General features: G+C 39.9%; 1 protein-coding gene across 1 annotated transcript in view; it reads right to left on the bottom strand.

Moving 5' to 3' along the window:
• The window catches only part of LOC138059777 (E3 ubiquitin-protein ligase rnf213-alpha-like), a 212,574-nt gene that overhangs the window by 3,007 nt on the left and 187,374 nt on the right, over positions 1-22,193 (bottom strand). Inside the window, 22 exon segments of the mRNA XM_068905393.1 lie at positions 2,538-2,735; positions 2,830-2,904; positions 4,336-4,543; positions 5,261-5,441; positions 5,905-5,988; positions 6,674-6,815; positions 7,173-7,372; positions 9,331-9,388; positions 9,488-9,588; positions 10,505-10,679; positions 11,223-11,376; positions 11,481-11,578; positions 12,437-12,471; positions 12,862-12,940; positions 13,208-13,411; positions 13,868-13,921; positions 15,677-15,787; positions 16,274-16,393; positions 16,838-17,266; positions 18,432-18,543; positions 19,389-19,631; positions 20,269-20,454. Of these exon segments, the coding sequence (XP_068761494.1) occupies positions 2,538-2,735; positions 2,830-2,904; positions 4,336-4,543; positions 5,261-5,441; positions 5,905-5,988; positions 6,674-6,815; positions 7,173-7,372; positions 9,331-9,388; positions 9,488-9,588; positions 10,505-10,679; positions 11,223-11,376; positions 11,481-11,578; positions 12,437-12,471; positions 12,862-12,940; positions 13,208-13,411; positions 13,868-13,921; positions 15,677-15,787; positions 16,274-16,393; positions 16,838-17,266; positions 18,432-18,543; positions 19,389-19,631; positions 20,269-20,454 (3,247 nt within the window).

Here is a 22,193-nt window from a genome sequence, read left to right as displayed (position 1 = left end):
AAGAAATTTCAAACATGAAAATTAACTGCGCGCGCAATTCCCGCGAGATGCTCTTGTGCGAAGGCTTGAGACTGCTTTGAAGAACGATCGCAGGCTTAACTTTAAACTGCTGTCCTAGAAAACTGCAGGCTTAAAAAGCCTGGCTTTTGCTATTTGGTACCACATATGCAGATTTTTCGTGCGAGAACATAGCGCAAAGACAGAGAAATCGTTGCCTTCTTTACCAAGGAACGGAACTGCGCGACATGTCAACCTTTCTTCTCGGGACTTCTTTCATTGGGTACGGTTTTTAACAGCCGAAAGGAAAGGTAAATTTATAAGCGAATATCAGACTTTTATTTTCCAGATAGGGTTTTATCTGTATTTTATGACTCGAGTTGGGCGAATTATGTAGCGTCTAAAGATTTTTTTCCATTTCTTATCAAGTATGTCATCTTCCGATTCTTTCGTCAGTGATTTGTAAGGCCTTGACTGGATCTGAAGTTGCAAATTGATATCGTTCCGAGGGAAAGGTATGGAATTAATATGGCGCTGAAACGTCGTTGAATAATGCTCGATTTGGCAAACTAAAAAACAACTGTAATTGTTCTCGTATTTTCCGTAATTCCATCGCTTCTCATACAAAGCTTTGTAATTTTGTAGACCATTTTTATAATCGATTGGGAAAAGCCACTGTTGTGGTGCAGGCTCAAATGTCAAAAATGTCTGGCCAAGACGATGTGTTCGTCTTGTATCAGGACGCAAGTTTAACAACGGCTCTCGGGATTGGTTTAGGAAATACTAAATATATACAACTGAGGCAATGGACCCGAACATAAAAACAAAAAAAACGCTTACGACCTACTGAGCCAATTAAATTAGAGGTTACATCTAATTACTTAGCAAGGTTTGCCGCTATTTCTAATAACTTGAAATAGCTGGTGATGATGATCTAACAATCATACCGATTGCCTTCTTGAAACTTCATCCTTGCAATCCAGGCATTCTCTACTTGCACAAATCCCACAATACATCTCTTTACCCCCCGCCCCCCCAAAGTTTTCAAATTAATTGTTTGCAATTTCTCCTTGGAATGAAGTTGTCCCAAGAGAAATCGAAAACAGAGCCTATGCAAATTTTTTTGGGGTAAAAGAGTTGTATTATGGGATTTGTGCAAGTAGAGAATTCTATTCTGGAATACTGGTATCCCTATGTTCTTTTAGCAGGAGCTTATGACTGAGAGCGTACAACTTCAATGTATTTGTCTAACAGCGTTTTCACAGATCGAGTTATTTTATGATTGATTTTCCTGCGAAACCAGACCTTTCTAGCAAATAATAAGTCTTGTATGAGAAATTTTTGCCCATGGGATTGAAAATGGTCACTCGTGCAAGCCAATCTCATTTAAAGTGCTACTATGATTAAAAAAAAAAATCACTTCCTTTTCTTTTCTTCAGAGTTTGAAGGTCTGTTTGCGTAACACCCGACTGGCAAAAATTTTGAGGTTTGACCTTTATCCGAAGACTATTTACTTTTAAGTGTAAGTTTTGGATTTCACCGTCCGTTATAACTCACGTTCAAAACTGACCGATTGGACCTCAGAGGGTTGGATCTACGGAATGTGATGTCACTTGCTCATGCACTAGCTTAAAACCTCAGCGTGTGAATGCAGCTTAACATATATGCAAAATCTGAAAGCCCGAAACTCCCATGCTGCATGTTAATTCAGCCGCGTACACACGCATTGGATTTTTAAACTTGTGAGTCTGCCGTCCGAAGATTTTGTCCTCGACAAAGCTCTCTCAAGATTTTAAAGTAAGTAATGGCGGACCATTAAATAGGAAAATTCCAGTTAAGATAAACAGGCGTCTTTTTTTAAATCAAGACTTAAAACTTGGGTCACTTAGTGTATAGCTAACAGTTTTGAAATCCAAAGAAAAAGAAGAATTGATTTTTTGGTCGTAGTATAGCTTGATCTGTGAAAATGCCTTTACTTAGAACAACAATAAAAGCAAGGTGACACACGCGAACACCAACCCGGTGTGACCAACACATCACGCATGCGCACAACCATTTCACCCGGTCAATGGTGTTAGCGTGTGTCACCTTGCTTTTGCTGTTGTTCTTTACGTACACCTGGTATTGAAGTTGTAGGATCCTGGATACGGGCTCCCACTGTTAGGTAAATACGTAACTGTTTCTTATTATTGTATTAGTTTTATCGTTTATCGAAAAATGATCCAGATACACTCGCCACATTAACCTTGGCTTTCAGTTCTAAGTTAAATTAGTTACCATTGTTAACACCTTAAGAACCTGCAAATGACAAGAGCGTGGCTGCGTAGAAAGTGTCGTCTTGTCAATTGGTAAACTAAGCCAAGAGTAACGTTAGTTAGGGTTCACACTGCAACCAGGTTGATGTTACTCTGGTTTGGAGAATTATGAATGTAGATTAAGAAAATTAATTCAAAGATCCAGTGTCTAGACAATACTGTCGAGTGTCTTCATCAGTCGAGGGAAGTTTGGGATCAAATGCGCAGGTTAAAAGTCATTATTACCTTCAGACTCCGAAGACTGTTTTGCTGAGGCATGCGTAGTACCCCTCCCAGGTACTCATTCAGTAACAAATCGGGTTTCCCACCGGTGGAAGAAAGGAAACCAATGGCAATGTCCAGAGATGATAACACGTCACAGATGTCTGTGAGAGACCGGAAATCGGTTATGATTTGACGGCTGACAGCTGAACTTAACGGAATCTGTGCGGAAGCAAAATGTATGCAGTTTAGTTAGACTATATTTTCATTAATCCATAGGAAAAAGCCTTTCCATTCTCTTAAAATGCTCTCATACCTGAGGAACTTTGACTTTCACAGCAGCAAAAACGAAGTCCAGCTGAATCTCTCTGCTGAACGCAAACCTTTCATCCTGTAGTGAGAATTTTAAGCAAATTCAAAAAAAAAAAAAATTTGATCAGGGAACCACCAAGAAGCCAAAGGCGCCTATGAATGGTAACTATTTCTAGAAGCGCGAGTCAGATTAAGCACACTCAATTTAAAATTCCCATAGCTTGACCAATCAAATTCTCCTTCCCAGATCCCATCGTTTCTCTTAGCTGTTCGGGCCTTCGCACGAGAAAACGACGGGCTCTGGAGACATAGGAATTGCGGTCCCAGATTCTAGGACTTCTCGAATTCATACATGAATCGTCAATAGTACTAAACATGGCAGCACTCAGAAGCATTACATTCAAAGAGTCTTTATGTGAAACTTTAAGTGGCTTCAACTTAGCAAAATGTCGATTAGGCCGGAACAAGACAACTCTCTAAACCTTCTATACAAATGTCTCAAAACATTGTTGATATCAAAACAGCGAAAGTAGATGCTGAGGACGAGAGGACATTATTAAAACTAAAACTATAAGTACCGTAATATAGTTTTTAACAGACAATCCAATCATATCGCACCAGCAGACCCCATTGCACCACATCATCCAGTTTTACTTCCGGTTCAAGAATTTAATGTTCGCAAGCTAACAAATGAAAAAAACTTGAATTTCCTATGTTTCCAATCCAGAGCCCTTCGTTTTTACGTGAGAAGGCTCCGCCGGCTAAGAGATACGCTGGGATCTGGAAACGAGAATGGACTAATTATTGTTTTCAGATTTCATCTTCTTTTTAAACTCTCGGACGGTGGGGTTTGTCCGGCAGACTTTCTTTTTGGTCTCAGTTATATCCTTAGAGGTCATTATGATCAGCTTTCGCCGCTTTTGGCGTTAGTTTATCACTGTTTACTGTATTTCGTTGTAAGGGTTTTTTGGAAACCTTACCATTTATGTATCATCCTAACTCTGCTCGATTCCAGGCCTAACCCGTGCAAAACAAACGTAAAAATACATGCCCTGCATGTTGCGAAGTGAAGCTGACATCTTCTTGTATACGGTTTTACTTAACTCAAAGATAACGTATTTCTATTGATATCTATGACCTATAGAGTTCGAGACTGTTATATGCCTGGGCACCAAACAACCAAAAGAAAAGTATATACGTTCAGATTGGGCCATTGGTGAACGAGCACTGAAGTTGTTGAAAAAAAAAACCATCCCAGAACCAAGCTGGGATTGTAAACTTTCTGGAAAACAACTACTGAATACTATCTCAAATGGATGTTCAGTGAAAAATAACAAAAATTAAATGGAGTGGCTTTAGGTGTAACTCCGCTAAGGCCTTTGTTGTTGTTGCAATTCAAAATGTAGAGTTTTCTTTTACCTAACTCGGCCATGATTCTTACACAAGATAGTGTTTTCATAAGAATAGAGTTAAATTCACGTGAGCAAACGACTAGTATCTTTTTACTCACTTTGAAATCAATCAGTGGTCTTCTCCCTATGAACCTGTCGATCAGCTGCCTTTCAAGAGCGTCCCAGTTGTACTGGACCAATGTTCCCTTGCCCACCTCTAGTGAGTAGTTACACTGAGCTAAGATGAGAGGCAGGAGGTCTCTCTCTGTGTCATACGAAATCAGCTGAGATGTGGTAACGTCTTGCAGCTGTATATGAGGGAGGTCCCTGAGATGGTTCGATTAATTGGAAAAAGATATTAGCCAACAGCCCTTACGCCCACTCACAACACAGCTGCATTAGGAAAGCACTTATTTCCATCATTAGCTTCACAAGGGACGAACACCGTGTCTGGTGTGTAGGTGGACCGAGAACTCTTTTGCATGGCATATAACCTATTAGGGTAGCGCCCAGCGCAACAAGCGCTGTACGGATTTCTTCATGAATTAGTTCCCGTGCAATAGCCCACTTTCGATATATTCCAATTCAATCCTACACCAAAGGCATCATCTCGAGGTTCTGGGGAATAAACTCATACATATCCTTATATTTATTCCCCAGGGCCTCGAGATGATGTCTTTTGTTTAGGACTGAATTTTAATATATCGAAAGTGGGCTATTCTTCAGTAGAAATGGGTACTGACTAATCGCTGTGACTACAAGTGTGGAATCATTGAACAGAAAGTACGTGATAACCATAACCAAACCAAAATACATAATGTTGTTATGCTAAAAAGCGAACGTTGTAACTCTGTAATGTCCATGCAAAGTAACATGAATAGAATTAGTCAAGGTATTAGAGATGGAAAGAAAACAGGAATTAGCAGTGCTCTTGAATCAATAAATCTGACCAAACACACTTGTACCATCAATTCATGCATGGTACGGAGTGTAGCACAGATACAGGCATGAGTGAATGTTTGATAGGTGTTTCTTCACACTTACTTCACTTCTCCACCAACCAAATTCTGATATCGCTCGTTGAATTCGTTGTGAACCGTGGTGAGGTAGAATACCAGGGCCATTGAGCAGATACCCATCCCAGACGTACTGGGTAGCAACAAAGCCAGAGGGCGCGAGTTATCCATGGGAATCTGACACAAGTCGCTTGGGGGACGAAGACGCCCTGATTGAATAAAGGAAAGTTAAGTACGGCAACAGTACAATGGGACCTCGATTTAACAGACGTGCATACTACGATTTAACGAAAGTCTTTTTCGCACATGTATGTGGCTCGGAAGGGGACCCCGATACAACGAAACCGCGTTATAATAAACCAGATTTCTCAACGTTTTGGCACTTCGTTTAAGAGAGAGATTCCAATGACATAAGGTTGATATAATCTGTGCCAACCAGTTGCTAATACACTCGGTGACTCTTCGAACACATTGAAATTCAGTTGCAAATCAGGATAATTAAGAATGTATTTGACTGAGGTTCTGCGATGGAACACCTTTCTAATGGTCGTTATCAAAATTCTCAGCGTTTTTGGTCGAGTGCTCCTTTCCAACTATCCTCGAGTTATCATCGACAACAGGAAAAAAAACACCTCCTTGCATTTAAGACATAAGCGTCAAATTAAAGCATACCTCGCTGGTCAAGACTTTGTCGCACATGATTCCACGCTTTGTTGAAACTCGCTATCAGAAAAGTGAGTTCATCTTTCGCCGATTCTGTAAATAGAAACACAGAAAAAAAGTTAATTCAAGTAACACCATCTGCTTCTAAAGGCTTAAATGCTCTCGAAGGACTGACATCGTTTTGTTGGCATGTAAGGATTATCCGGGGATGATAAGAGCCAATACAAAGAAATGGTGTTAATATTATATAGGGGACCTAGAGTCCTATTGTATTATCACCTGCCCTTGGGCGAATCACAAAATAAATAAATAAATAAATAAATAAAATTTTTGGAATGAATTATTAGGGGCTTTGCCAATGATGACAGCGAGGGTCAAGAAACGCTGCTAAACAATACGTTTACGGGGCAACAATGACTTGGTTCGCTCTTCGGTGTGTTTTACGTTTCAGTACATTTTTTTGTCATCTTGAGAACGGAGTGAAATGAGTTCTTGGTCTTCGCTCACGAGATCAACTGCCGTGATTTCAAACTGATAGAAAAGAAGTTCCCGAATGTTTACTTCTGCACACAAACATGGACGATGTTACTTGGTTTATGGAAAGCAAAATGTATGGCGACCAAGACGTTTCGTAAAAACAAAGCATAAGCGAGTCTTGAAAACACCCTAAACAAATAAATCGTTTCCATCACAAAACTCTTTGCCTATTTCCAGAGGGTAAGGGGGGGGGGGGGGGGGGGCACTTGTATTCCCACATCTGTGATGAAGACGGACTTACTAGAAGGGATCTTTTTGAGAAAATCTCGTATCCTGATGTTCTCTGCCTCTGTTCTGTCGATTCGGCGATGAAATTTGTCCATGAGAAGACGTTGTAATTTCACAATATCAGGCAGGAAGCGAAGCGCACGAAGTTTGTGTTCCTAAAGGTGAAATCCAAAAGAGTAAAGTGACATGAATAGTGCTTGGTTTGCGTTTTATTTTCCCCTTTCTAAAATTGGTTTCAGTGAGATAATTATTTTGGAAAAGTTAGTTAGTTCTAAGTTCGATTATGGAAGAAAATTCTTTAAATTCTTCAAATTCTTCGCATTTTGAGTAACGCTGTTCTTCGAGAGCAATTTTCTGATTTACCCGCGTTCACACTGGCTGCCAAGAGTAAGATGCCTGGAAGGTGAAGAATAATGACTTTAACGGCCGACCAAAAAAATCGAAAACGGACTTTTTAAGCAAAGCAGCACTTGTATAACCTCTGGAGGCTGCGTCTGTGGTGGTTAGTTTACCTGTCGCAAAAACTCTGCTAACACTTTGTTCTTGTCAGCACCGGTGGAGAGAACTTCTTGCTGAAAGGTGTGTGAGAAGTGGTCTAGGGTGACCTGAGTCCGGTATCTCCATAGGGCTGGACAGGAAGGTGATATGCCGCTGGTGAGAGTATCCGGAGGGACATCCACTTCATAGAGCTGCCGCATCAAGGGATTATTGCCTAGAAAAAATTGCTCAAGTACAGAAGCATGAAGAAGCACGTTAATCGTTGTTTACGTAAGTAGAGAGCTTAAGCAACAACTTAGACAAGGGCGAAAACGCCACAAAAGGTTACTGAGCAAAAACAATAAGTTTTGCATTTTGATAGATTTCTTTGCAATTCCTTTCCTAAGAACAGCGAGAAATAACAGGTCAATTTGAATTGACGACGTGAGCACACGACGATAAATCCTCCATTTTTTTCTCTACATTTGCACGCCGTTGATGCTTGTTTGTTTGTAACACAATTTAGATCCGATTACTTGAAAGTTCGTCGAAGTTATATTTTCAGGTGAAGTTCTTGTAGCCTTTATCCTCGTTGTTTCTCCTAATTCTAATTGACTGATCTGCAAAAAGGCATAACCCATCACGACAGACGTGCAAATGTGTATGTGTTGGTGTTGAAATATAAGAAAAGGTGCAAGTGCTAAATAAATAAATAAATAAATAAATAAATAAATAAATAAATAAATAAATAAATAAATAAATAAATAATGATAAAAAAAGTTCCGGGGACAGCGTTTTTTTTTAACATGGCATCTGACAGCCGTTTTGAAAGCTTCCACTGACTGCTCTTCAATGACTCTGTTTGGTAAAGAGCTCCATTCTTTGATTGTACGTGCAATACAACTGTGTTGGTGTTTGTTTGTTTTGGCACTGACTTGAACGAATTTCTTAGGATGGAATTGCCTAGTACCCTGTCGCCTTTTATTTGATATGTAGGGTGGAAATCGTGTGACTGATAGGCCAGAAACTACTTTAAACATCACTGTAAGTCGTGACACTTTCCTCTTTTTCTAGAGTGTTCTCAAATGATTTAGAATTTTCGTGACCGTTTAAGGAGTGGTGCTTTATTCCTTTTTAACAAAACGTGCCGCTCGTCTCTGCACACTCTTAATGTCAATGTCTCAATGTTTTGTAGGTTGCTTATTCTTTGTAACTGAGAAACTAAGGAAAGAGGTGTGAAGTCGACGGCCTAGCCTAATGGTTGCAGCGCCAGATTTGCATGCCGACGCTTTGGGTTCAAGTTCCGTTCGACTGGATTGCTCTAAAATCCTGGGACCGGTTGCTCGAAGCCCGGTTAGCGCAAACCGTTGGTTAAGAGGTATCAGAACCTATAGGTTTCCATGGTATTTAACGCCGGTTAGCGCTAACCATGCTTCGAAAAACCGGCCCCTGTTCACTTCGTAAATAGCTAACTGACCGTATTCTAGAAAACAGCCCGCCGAATTGACCAATCATAGCGCGTGTACTATCTGATAGTAACTATCTGCGTCCTTCTTCAAAAAGACTGCATCTCAGTTATTCTTCAATTCCGTGGACGAAGTTCTTAGGAACGTAATCATTTCACTACGTACTCTATAGTTTCGATGGTAACAGGAATTCTGTTCAAGGTCATCTTTCCGTTAGAGATGCAGTCTTGTTAAAAAAGACACGAGCTTTTGAAACCTGTACAATAGTCAAACACGTTGAATATAACAGAGCAGGGCTGACGCAGTGCAAGAGCACTCGCCTTCCACCAATGTAGCCCGGGATCGATTCCCGGATTCGACGCCATATGTGGGTTTAGTTTCTCGGTTTTTCCCCGGGTACTCCAGCTTTCCCTTCTCCTCAAAAACCAACATTTGATTTTAACTTCAGTTAATTTGTAGTCTCCCCTGTATGTAGAGCACTCGTGGTCGGCTAAATAACCTTGAGACTTAATAATAAAGTTATTATTATTATTATTATTATTATTATTATTATTATTATTATTATTATTATTATTATTAGTTCACTTGACACCTCGTTCTTGGAATCGAAAATCTTATTTCGGTCTCAGGTGCAAGATTTCTTTTCGGTGCGATTAGATAAAACTCTTAGAAGCTGACAATTTGTCCTTTGATCATCTTTCGAGTTGAATGTAAAAATACCGCTTACCAAGTCGATTGTCCCCAACTAACAGCTCCAGACAATATTGAACACGTTCTTCGAGATTCTGAAACAAAGACGCCAAGACTATCAAACTCTCCAAATGCTTGCAAAAAAAATAAGAAAAGGAAAAGGAAAAAAAAAAAGAGGAATAAGGGATATGTACCGTCATCGTGGGAGTCAGAACACTGGTGTTGAACGCTGTTTCCCAATCCCTCCGGGACGCCTTAGACGTTAGATCAGGTGCGACAACCATGGCTTGTCGTTCTGGAAAAATCGGAATTATTTTAAATGCAAACACTCAAAATGCAAAAAAATTATGATGACTAAAAAGAATCTAAGTGCTAGATCAGTGGGATTAGAATCCACGACCTTCCGAGATCTAGCTCGATGCCTTAACTCACTTAATTACTGAAGCCTGTGGCGAACGAGGAATATCTGTGTGGCAAGAACCCCATCACGCTGTCAGGTAGTCAAATCAACACAATTATGGCTCATAAATGCATTACACAGTCACACTTAGCATCAGAGATAAGAGCCACCCTTCGACTCTGCAAACTGTTAGAAATACATGAACTATGAAAGACACAGAAAATATCTGACAGCCAATCTAGCTGCATGTTCTAACCACTAAGTTACTGGCCACTCTACGGCTAGCAAAGATTATCTGTGAGCTCTTACCAGAATTGCATCACTCAGGAACGTATTCAGATGCGGACATCGAGAAAAGGACTTGACATTAAAGAGAAAAGCTCTTTGGGTACGGCGCACTGATTTAACACCCAATTTTTTTATTGGAAGGGAGCGAGGTGCGGGATTGCGGAAAATTAATTCACTTTTCAAAGGAATGAAAATTGATACAATATGCTCATTTGCCTTTTCAATGAAGCACAAATGAGACGTACGGTGGTTTTCTGCAATCCTTCACCTTAGTGAGAAAATGCAGTTGTCACTCTCAAAATTAAAGAGAAAAACCTTCTGCATATAGGGGAGATTGCTTGTCAAAAAAGATTTCCCTATGTCGTTTTTAGATGTTCAATTTAGTTTAGATTCCTCAGATCTTAGACACAAGTCTTTAGCTCGGCCCATCCTCGCAAGTCCAGGATCAGTCAGTCAGTCAGCAGAAGTAAGAAGTAAATTCGTTACTGGCAAAACTTCTTTTTTGCAATAATTGCCAACTTACGATCTGAGACATGCGAAGTCATATATGTAAGGATCATGTGGATGCACAGGATGGTATCGTCCACACTCCTCCCCAGGCTCTTGGCAAGAAGTTCCAAATCCATTCGCAGGTGATCCCACAAAAAGCGTGCCAATGCTTCAGGAGGAACTCTGGGATTGATGAGGGAGGCCACATCCTAATAAAGGACAATCAAGATATTCTCAGGTTTACACGAAAATCGTACTCAGTAAAAGGGCGTAAGAATGGTGTTAACTGGGCTTTGATGATAGTGGATTCAGCACAACAGTTCAACCTAAAATTTTAGCTCATTTAACAGCTCAGAGTGAAAACAGTTTCACTGCCAGAGTTAACTGCATTTTCCTATATAACAGTTAATATGAACATTTCGGGATTTATAACACTAAACAGAAACAATGAATCGCTCAGAGCATTTACACCCATCTGGAAACTCTTCCTTGAAGGTTCAAGTACTTTTCACGGATGCAGAAACCTGAAACGATACGCTAGGAACAATAAAGACATTTTGATTCACTTAAAAATTTATTCCTGTTTTCCACAATGGTATTCACCTAGCGTAGTGTCAGCTATTCCTCAGTCAGTCAATTGCCCTTACAGCAGTGCGAGAAATGTTTGGCAATTCAAATCCCTTCTCTTATCAAATCAAAGCCGTTTAGAATTGCCAAATTGCAATTTTGCCTCGTGGACTTCTTTAGCATACCTGCGGTTGGCGACAGGCTCCTTCAATCATAGCGCAATGCATGAGGATTCTTGTGATACCAACAACGACAGATGAAAGGTTTCGCTCAGAAGCAAGACTCTTAGACCTTGCAGTGGGATCACCGAGCACGTGACCTCTCATGGTGCGATCAGCCCTGAAAAAAAAAAGAACATGGCGAAAAAGTAAGAATATCTGAAAAATGTCGCCGAGTGAATACGTTTGCAACTTGATCCAGTTTAAGTAAGAAACAGCACATACCTCTGAGCAACAGTATTTCCTTGAGAAAGATTGTGTCTAGTCCCACCGATGTTGACTTTGCATTCAGGACAAACTCTAACTTCCACAGGACGACCACACTGCAAAGAAAAGGAAACCAGAGATGTCTAACCAAAGACATTGCCACACTAAACTGAAACTGAAAAACTTTATTTAAACACCTGACATTGATGAGCCTAAAAAAGGACTCGTTACAAAAATGTACACAAAACAAAAGAATGCCAGAGTGCATAAGCCTTAGTATGTTGGCTTTGGAGGTGTCTCAAGGGCTTTTCTCTTTCAAACAATTGCACAATGCTGGGCTTTTAACCGCTGAAGCAAGGTATCCAAAAACAAAAGAAAGTAGGACTTCAAAAGATAAAAAATACCAGTTACAGCCATCTTTTAGTGAATGGTCTCAGCAATAAAACTGTGGAATAGCCAGTAGATCTACACAAAGACAATAAGCAGGCTTCGTAAAGGGAATGTAACGCACGGCCCTCAAACAGCAAAAGTACAACCATATATGGCCCTTGAATACGGGTGTTGTACACAGGACCCAGAAAGCCATGACCAAAAAAGCGTACAGTGGAAAAGTCCACGAGGTGTTCAAGGCAAGACACAGTATGCACCAGGAAGTGTAAAGAAACTTGGAAATGATTCGGCATGGTCATTATGCGAAAGAACAAGGAATTCTTGGGGAACAGGTACAAAAAGAGACTGTACCTTGCTGTCAAATAAAGTCACAAAAGAACAAACAGCGGAGACGTCCAAAAAGGTTGGATCGATTGCATGATTGAACATGTGATTAAGCACTCCTGCAGGGGCTTTTCAGGGTCAACGTACAACACTTTATGGGGGACTTTGCCAGGTTGCTTTTATGGTGCAAGTGGCAGCCGTGCAGTTTAAATAACAATTAGTTTACACAGGTGACCACCGTTTATCAATGTAATACTTACATCTCCGATGTAATACGGATGTCCTTTGGGGCACTCTAAAGAAAGGGTAAAAAATAAGAGAACAAGACAATGAACGAGTCAGAAATAAAGAGCAACAAACTAAAAATGTCGGTCAAAGTAAAGAGTTGATAGTAATTAAAGCACATGCACGGAGCTCTCTCATCTTCGCCTTGGGTTTGTGGTCAAATTTTCCTTGTTTTCAGCTAGCAAAAAAGAAAACAATATGACAAAAAACAGACGTAGCTCACTCATTTATAGGTACTACCTACTTATTAGAAAATTAAGTTGGTACGGAATGCCTACATTGAAGTGATGGAAATTCTCTATCAAAAGCAAAATGTATAATTAAGACGTAATGGGACGGGGGCCCAAAAGGTTAAATAATTGCTATGCTGTGCAGAGCTAACGTCTTTTTGATCACTTACGGTACCACGCCCCAGTATCCTGCATCCCTGCCATCGCCTCTTGAAGGTTGTCCTCTGGCATTGTGGGTAAAAAGGCGTTCTAACAACAAAAAAATGGTTAGCAACCTGGTTACCCAAAAATCCCGTGTATGTGGATGCAGGCGTTTTAGGCTTCGGACGGAGCTGCCGATAAATGTTGACATTAAGAACTCGTAATACATAATCTTTTCGGATTGTTCGGATAGCACAGAAGCAAATGGTGTATGACCTGAACACGGAACCACATAAGCTGTTAACAAAGATAACAAAGATACTCGATTGGGCTTAAATCATCAACTTGGTAGAAGCCTTGAGGAAATAACAGTACCCTTAAAGCGGCAGGGTTTTCCATCATCAGTCGCAGTGGCTCACACACGGTCACATGATCAATACACTGGAGCACCATTACAGTATGAATGACAATTTCGCACAAGTTCTGTTCCATGGCTGAGCGACCAGGTGCGGTTCTGGTGCTGGGGAAACCAGGAGCTCCCAAGGTGTTATTCAGAAGATGAAAGGCAAATGGTCGGGTCTGCGAGCATAAAGAAAAAATAACGAATACTATGAATAGTAAATATTTTGTTGCTGAGCATGATTTTCCGCAAACTCTTTAACAACCCACTATAAATATGAGTGACAATAAAGTGAAAGTAAGGAGGTGGGAAAGTAAGTAGGGAAAGGAAAGGAAAGGAACTTTATTTAAGTGTCTAATCGTTCTAGCGCCGGAGCACTAATTGGGGATACTGCAAACTGAAATAAACAAGTAATGCAAATCAAGTCAAATGTTGGTTTTTGAGGAGAGAGGAAACCGGAGTATCCGGAGAAAACCTCTTGGTGCAGAGTAGAGAACCAACAAACACAACCCACATATGACGCCGAGTCTGGGAATCGAACCCGGGCCACATTGGTGGGAGGCAAGTACTCTCACCACTGCGGCAACCCTGCACCTCAAAAGTAAAAGCAAAACACAAGGAAATGATTTTCTTACTCTGTTTGACAAATCTGTTCCACCTTGTATGAATTCTTCTAGGGTTTGGTGAGCCTAAAACGGTGAAGTCAAAGAAATTTAACACGATTAACTGAGAACTGCATTTGGTTTTTCACAGAAATCCAAAAGGAGGTGACAACATGAAAATAGAAAAATGAAAGGGAAGTGGCCACGTGACACAGATCAGGGCGGTGAATTTGCAACGGATACTCCAGATGCAAATGTCGCTTTGGCCACCAACTGGGTTGGACTACGTTGTTCCCAAATTTAATTCAAATTCGTGTTTATTTGAATAAGTTAAACACACTTCCAATCTATAAATGTCACCGTGTATTGTTGTTTTGCACACATGTGATCAACAGTCAAGTTTTAAAAAGAAAACAAAAGAACATGTTTGGACAATAATAGAGTTTAATTCCCCGAGGATTGGGTCGAGACACCAACATGTCATGTCTTTGGTATGGCAGCTGACGTCATGTGAAACCGAGAATAAGGTTCACGTTTACACAACTGAAAGGGAATACTAAGTGAGAATCAAAAACCGCTTGATACAACAACAAAAATAACAATAATAATATAAATGATAATGATACTAATAATAGTAATAATATTAATCCAGAAGAGAGTCTGACAACAATTACAATTCTTCTGGGCGGAGAGTGGAGTTCACAAGGCTGTGAAAGGAAGACAACAAAATTTGTACCAGTTGTCACTGGGGCACTTGAATCTATCCCCAAGAAAGTTGGATGGCATAATGACAAGGCCAAACATCCCCATCCTTTAAAAGTATGCAATATTGGGAATAGTAAATAATGTGCGATATCATTTGGCTTGACAGAGCACTGCAAACAGGACATCTCTAGTCTAATAGGCCGTGCCAATTGTTATGGGCGCTTTGGAATGTTACTGAAAAAAGTTACAGTTTATCGAACGTGGCTGTTGACGTAAAATACGTACAGAGCGCAGGTCTCTTGAGGACAGCCCAAGTAATCTTGAAGGTATTGAATACCAACTAAGGAGGGGTATTTTGTCTCTTATTGTCTTCACCAAGGACCCGGGGACTGACTGACACCGGTGCTGAAAACCTACACGGTGCGAAATTCAGAGAACTATAGCAATTTGCAGTTGTTTTGTTAAACTTATCCATCATACCAATTTGTGAAAAATGTATATAAAAATGTACAGGTAAACGCGAATATATGGAGTTAAAATGAAATGATGAGAACATTAAAATGTTAAATTTATATGACGTATTTTTTATTGTCACAATTTCATGCGCTCCGGCTATACTTTGTAGGGGATTTCGCAGCCACCAATTCGAAACACTGCAACTCAACAACCAGTGAGATTTACAGGTGCCCTTCTCATTTGAGAAAAGACGTCTTCGACTATTGTCACGGAATAGCCAGGGTTCTAGTTACACAAAGGGCAGCCCCCCATCCACCCCTCTTTCCCATTTCCCCGTTCGGCTCACTTCGCTCTCCAATCTATTTTTGTCTTTTTAGAGCCTGGTGCAAACGGCAACCGCAAGTGCCTTTTTCTTCGTCATCAAAAGAAGAAAGCTCAAAAAGCTTACGTAAAACATTGCCTCTACTTCCGGATGTCCCATTAACCCTTAAGCCCTGAAGGGTGATAACACTAAATATTTTAGCTTTAAATTGGCCACTTTGTAAAAAGTAAAGGAATATAAAAGTGCTAATCGGTCGTCAAATTCAAATTCCACTCGTATCGTTATGTTGACTTTTCTGGTTGACATCCTTCACACTAAGAAGCCGAATATACCACAATAGAGTTCTCTGGCAGACTTACCCTTGCAGAGAGACGGCGTTCGGTGGTGGTGAAGCGGTAACACGTGGTCACTTCACGATATTCAGACAATAGCACCATGACCTCTTTAACCACTGGAGGCACAGCAACGGTCTGAAATCACATTTGAACTTTGTGTCATAGTACGGTAGGAGAACACATGATGTCATGAACATATGATAGCCAACTGGAATTTGAGCCACGAATTTCCCACTCCTAGCTCCACTGAGGTACTGGAGTCGTTCCGTAGGTTTGAATAATTGATTTGTGGGCTTTGATTTGAAGTGCACCTTGCTGTCACATAGTAAAATCAATACGTCATTCGATTAACTGAATCGAACTGTCACATTAACACCCAAAGTAAATGATGAAAAAGCCATGCATTTATCAAAGGATCCATGCTGCGAGAAATAAGAATATAGTTAGTTTGAGTATTGTCAATATCACTGGACTGGAAAAAATCTCCGTTGCCTGCATTATGGGGTATGCGTATTAATTGACAGGAAATGAGCTTTCCTCACAGTAAAGACAAAATTGTCCAGATAAAAAAGATGTTCGTAGTAACCAAGATTCAACTGTATTGCTCTAAATTCCTTGTACCTGCAGTGTTGCGGTCAACTCCCTGTTTGACCCACTTAACACTGTCTTCGCCATGGCCTCTCGAATGGTTTTGTAGTGTTTTCCATAAATGATGAATCTATCAGGAACAAGATCCTCTTGCTGTAAGAGAAAAAGGTTCTTTCTCACCACTGTTTTGAATGAAGGTATGCAATTTGGCATTAAGGCAAAATAAACTGGACTGGAAGGAACGTCCAGTTTAAATAATTAAAGACTTTCAGAAAAACTGATTAGGCTACTCAAAGCGACCAAATAGCGTAGGCGCGCTAAGGTTGTGGTCAACAGTGGTCTGCAACCCTGTTATTAAAAAAACTCTGCTTCAAAGTGTCTCTTTCTTCACCCAGATGTACGGATGAGAGCGCCGCAGAGACACCGATTAAGGAAACAGGGGGGGGGGGGGGGGGCGGTGGGGGGAGGAGGAGGAGAGGGAGGGTGGCTGGGGTGACCTGCCACCGGCCTCACCTTTAGCCGTCAAACATAATATTCTATCGATGCTCCCAAGTCTTGCTCCAACGACTACCTATTTTACCATTAGTAATATTTCACCTGCTGATCTCTGCTCTCAGGAGGCACAATCCAGTCAAGGTCCTTTATTTCACACACCGCGTGGATGGCTTCAACACCAAACCTTCGGGCAAGCTGCTTTAATAGGTACAGTCGCGGAGAAGGGCTCAAACTCTTCAAGCACATTCTTCTTATTGCTTCAAAAAGTGTCTGCAATTCGCTCCTAATCTGGAAATATTCGTTCCAAATAGCTGTGTCTTCCACGATGGCTTTGTACATAAACTGGGCAGCGAGCCCTAGGATGTATCGCGCCTTGGCCACACTTTCCAACAAAACAACATCAACTTCGCGCACCGGTTGAATTGTACTTGATGTCAAATGTGGTGTACAGTCGTGGCAAAGCTGCTGTGTTAGTTTTATCATTACTAAAAGATCGTCCGAAAAATTTGCATATTGACTGATGAGAGAATCCTGAAAAAAGAAATTGTAATAAAGGCACAGCTTACTTCAAGTTCCAAAAAAGTAAAAGGGAACAATACTGTGTCAAGTAACACTCACCTATAACGACACCAACAGCTTTTTACCACAGGATATGCTGACATGTTGACAATTTACCGAGGAGAACATAATTTCTCCAAGTGTACATTATTTATCCCCCTGTGTTCCCTTGGGACAATTGTATCCTCTGGTGCTTGGATTTGTTTCAAGAACAAAAGAGTTTCCATGACAAACCACGGAAATCAGTACCCATTTAAAGTCAGCTAACCAATAGATGTCTTGATGAATAGAAGGGGAAAAATGGAAAATGCACAAGGGACACCCAAGGCAATGCAGCCATCTTTCTACTGCTGTTAACTTTACCTATCTAATGGGCTATTATTATTATTATTATTATTATCGTTAATAATAATAATAATAATAAGAATAATAATAATTTTATTATTATTATTATTATTATTATTCATATTATCATCATTATCATTATCATTATTGTTATTATTATTATTATTATTATTATTATTATTATTATTATTCATGCTATAAGTAGTCTCTGACTCTAGGCCTTAGCTAATGGAGTTAGTTCGAAAATAGTTAAGATGTGGAGATGCTTATGAAACTCGACAAGTTTCTTTGTTTAATGTTTTTGTTTGCTGTGTTTGCCCTGACTACTCAGAAACCACACCCTTTTTCTAAGAGTTTTGATTAATTTATTCAAATCTCAGTTGTGAACCAAGGATTGTACATGGTCACAGTCAAGGTACCATGAGGTGTGACGTCACTGTTCTCGCTTTTGAAGTTTCCAGAGTTTCATGACCAGTCCATCTATATGAACTATGATTTGTTCCCGTTTCACTGCGGAAGGGTGATTCGATGAAAAGTGACTTTACTTTTGATATAAATGTTATTTTAATAAGAAAAAACGTTGAAGTAAGATTAGCTTTCAGAAAGAGGAATAAGTCAATTCCAAAATGGTCTCATCGGGGCACTCCTTGGAAAACCAAACCGCTTTCTCTAAAAGATAAGCGGATTACCAGATTCAATTCTTTTGAAGGCTGCTTGTCTTTACAGCTGCATTTTGCTGCTAATGAACTTGTTGCTTTGTTTGTTTTTTTGCTGACCATGAAAAACATCTCACCTCCCAACAGTGAACAAACAGCTGACAAACTTGGAGCAGATGACCAACGTCTGGCCTAAGTCTTCCAGTTTCTGACAAATAATGCGACAAGTGCTCTTTGACTTCTTCATCGCTAAATGCAAAAATGAAGAATGCAGGCAAAAAATCACGATGATGCAACCCAAAGTCTCGGATTGGTTCAACAGTGCGACTTATGACTGTACTTATGCATTAACATTGAAAGCGCAGCAAAACTGTGGCTTTGCAACGTGTGAGATGATAACATAAGATTTAAAGCTTCTACTCCTACAAAGTAATTCCGACATTAAAAACAGCACACGTGAATAAATGATTGGTCAGTGTCGTAAACTAAATTTAATAATCAACAAGTTATCAAAACAAAAGATGGTTGTACATTAAAAAAAATTCTTTACGTGGTCCCTATCGTCGAAAGTCAGGATTTGGCAACTGGATATTGCTAGCTTCCTTTTGGCATTCCAAGAACACTTTCGATCCGCTTTGTACAATGGAAGTTGTTCCATTTTAACTAATCAGATTTGTCACTTAATCCTGAAAGCTTTTCCACTGCAAATTACTTAGTAATAAAAGGGGAATATCTAACTACACATTTGCACATGTACATATGGGTTAATTGCACAAATTTCACTGTTATTCGAAACCTGCGCTAAAGTTTCCTCTGGAAGGAACCATAAGCAAGCTGCCGAGAAGGAGATATGTATGTCAAGTGACGGAAAAAATAGTGAGAAGGTGCAGCAAGTTTCATTTCTAGAAATGAGAAAAGTTGCTACCATGTGTCACTCGTGAAAGGGATCTCATGTCGATTGGAATCCTCAGGTTTAATTAGCACTGTCACTTTGTTATGCTACTGTATTTTATAGTTTTTTTCGAAGTACCTTGCAAAGTTTTTAAGAAACAATCATAAAAAGAGTTCATATTAGACTGGGAAAAAAATCAAACCTGTTCCTCAGGAGTTGTTGCAGCAGAAAAGACCTCACCACTGGAGTTGCATCAATGCCGTGCTCAGGGAATGGAGAGAAGGCCTTAGTCTTGGAACTGGCTTGTAGCACATAGCTCATAAACATGGAGAAAAGCTCTGCGTCAATAACGCCAGACTCAGCACCAAAACAGAATAATGAAACAAGCTCCATGAAAAAGGAGTTACACCGACGACGGAAGTCATAGTGTTCTTGGACAGCTTGTCTGTGAACAAGACGCAGGTTAATCATTTAGTGTAATTCTAAATTCGAGGTCTACTGGTTATCTTCAATCTTGTTTCACATTTTTTCCTGAAAAATGTCTTGTTTGTTGCAATGAATGGAAAAGAGGGTGATAAATTTGAAGAGCGTTTGCAGACACACAATCGTTTTGATGAAGCACTTTTTCTCTATCTAATACCTCTCTCTCTGTTCTGATTTTAAAAACTTGGTTATATATAGATAAAAAAATAGTCTTAAACTGAATTTTCGGTTGCAACTGCAGCCTTCTTCAGAGTAAAAATAGTGCAGTTCTGAGTGTGAGTTTGTCATTTATATAACATTATTGTTTCCCCTGGGGTTTCATCAAAGCTTTGCAAACAGAAGGGAATGCCTTCCGTTCACTCACTGCATTCTTGTCTTTTGTAGAGTGCCACGATTCTCCAGGGGAAACAATGATTTTATGTAAATGACAAACTCACACTTAGAACTGCACATTTTTACTCTAAAGAAGGATGCAGTTGCAGCCGAAAATTCAGTTTAAGACTATTTCTTATCCATATGTAACCAATTTTTTAAAATCAGATCAGATACAACGTTTTTTATATTCTCATGATGACTGGTCGCCTTTTAAACATTAATACCTTATATCTTTTGTGGACTTGATTTTGAAATGTTCAGGAACTTCCAGTTTGCAAAGCGGACACTTGCGTTCTTGTGCAATCCAGTGGGAAATACAGGAAAGGCATATCACGTGACTACATGGCATTTTGACAGGATCCTTCTCAGCCAATCCTTCCAGGCATACGGGGCAAGTAGTTACACCGTAACTGTAGAAACGAATTAAAAATCAAAACCAATACGAAAAGATCATGTACTGATTTCTTAGAGCAGATTCACTCCACGGCAAGGAGGAAGCTAGCTGATATGGTGGCATTCAGTAATTTGGTGGGGATGAACACCGACCGATGAAAAATTCAGACGCTCCATGAGCGTACACTGGGTTGCTTGTGTAACTGTTACTCAAAACGGAAGAGACTGAGTTGGGTGGTACAGGCCTTTTGCAACAAACGATCACATGGTACAAAAAGAGACCTGAACCAGTCAAGCTTGACTTGCCTTTGTTTTAATGTCCCAGTGGGGGAATAATAATGAGCTTGGCGGATTTTGTACCATGTGATCGTTTGTTGCACAAGGCCTATTGAACTGCAGCGTTCCAGTTAATTTTTTCAAGTCGGGGGTCATTAAGACCATTTAAGGGGTCACCCAGAAGTCGTGCTAGCAGAGACCCTTTGGCTCACACGTTCATACACAGATCTTTTTCTGAGGTTAAAAACCTGGATACCGGCCTATTAATCATTTGTCAGAAAGAAAAAAATCCTGTCATCTTTAGAAAAATTAGGCACGGATTGCGCACGTGTGGTAGTGCAGTAACACAGCGCTTTATTCCATATTGTCAACTGAGCTGCGTTTTGTCTTCCAGGACATTCACGTTGTCTTTGCGTAATGTGTATAGCTCTTAATAGAACACGATATTATTTTGGTATTGTATAGCATTGTATTGCCATGGTAGAAGTCTTAGGTATATAGCCACCTGAGAAGACAAGTGGTTATTAGCAAAGTATTAAACCCAGAAAGACTGAAGAAAATAAAAGGGAATCCATAAACATTGGCTTTGAGGCTGACATGTTGATCATTTTCAAGTTTCTCTCACAACTTCTTTTTACTACAAGTTTGAGCTTGCACTCTGAGCGTCTGACAGCTTTGTGATACAAAAATTCACTGAAGTTAACCCCTATCCGGCGGGGTTGGTATCTGGATTGGTGACCTCAAAAATATACCACTTTGTACAGAAACATAGGAACGAAAATTCTATTTTAACGCAAAAATATGCGAACTAAGCAAGGTATAGATTTTGTTAGCCTGCTTTATGCAAAACAAATATTGATGCATAAGTAAATAAATAAATATTGATACACAGTTTTTAGGAAGAGCAGAAGGAAGTTTTCAGGAAGGTCGATCGAGAATAAAATATTTTGCCATCAGCCACAAAATTTACGACATGGTAACAACATTAATTTTGAACCGCGAATATAAATAGTTACTATCAGTGAAAAACAGTTTGGGAGATTTTTGCTACGTTCAATTTTTTTATTGTACGTTGGCTGCACAAGTAAATCGAAAAATCGAAAGCGACATCGAATTCAGCAGGGGCCGTGATCAAGTTAGCGCGGCGTGTTTACTCACGAAACAGTGAAACATCTGTCTCAAATGATGGATAAGTGTATAAAGTTTGACAAGAAATGCGCGAAGTCAACACAAAGATCACAATCTCCCAACTCTTGACGTAGACCATTGTTCTGCAAAGTCAAAAAAATTTACTCCCTGAGACGAGGTTATTTATCACCAGGTAATGCCATCGTTTTGGAAATAGCAGCTACTTTATTATTCATCAGTGTCACAATTCTTTGCTGATTTTGAGGCTCATTTTGTTGAAACTCAAGCACGTTTTTAACAGACCTGTTTATTTGCGTGACTTATGCAAGCGCTGCTTACAGTGCACCACCAC

This window comes from Montipora capricornis, chromosome 8, assembly GCF_036669925.1.
Source record: "Montipora capricornis isolate CH-2021 chromosome 8, ASM3666992v2, whole genome shotgun sequence".
Classification (NCBI taxonomy): Eukaryota; Metazoa; Cnidaria; class Anthozoa; order Scleractinia; family Acroporidae; genus Montipora; species Montipora capricornis.
Note: the sequence above shows the minus strand (reverse complement) of the source record. Positions and strands in the feature narration are given on the sequence as shown.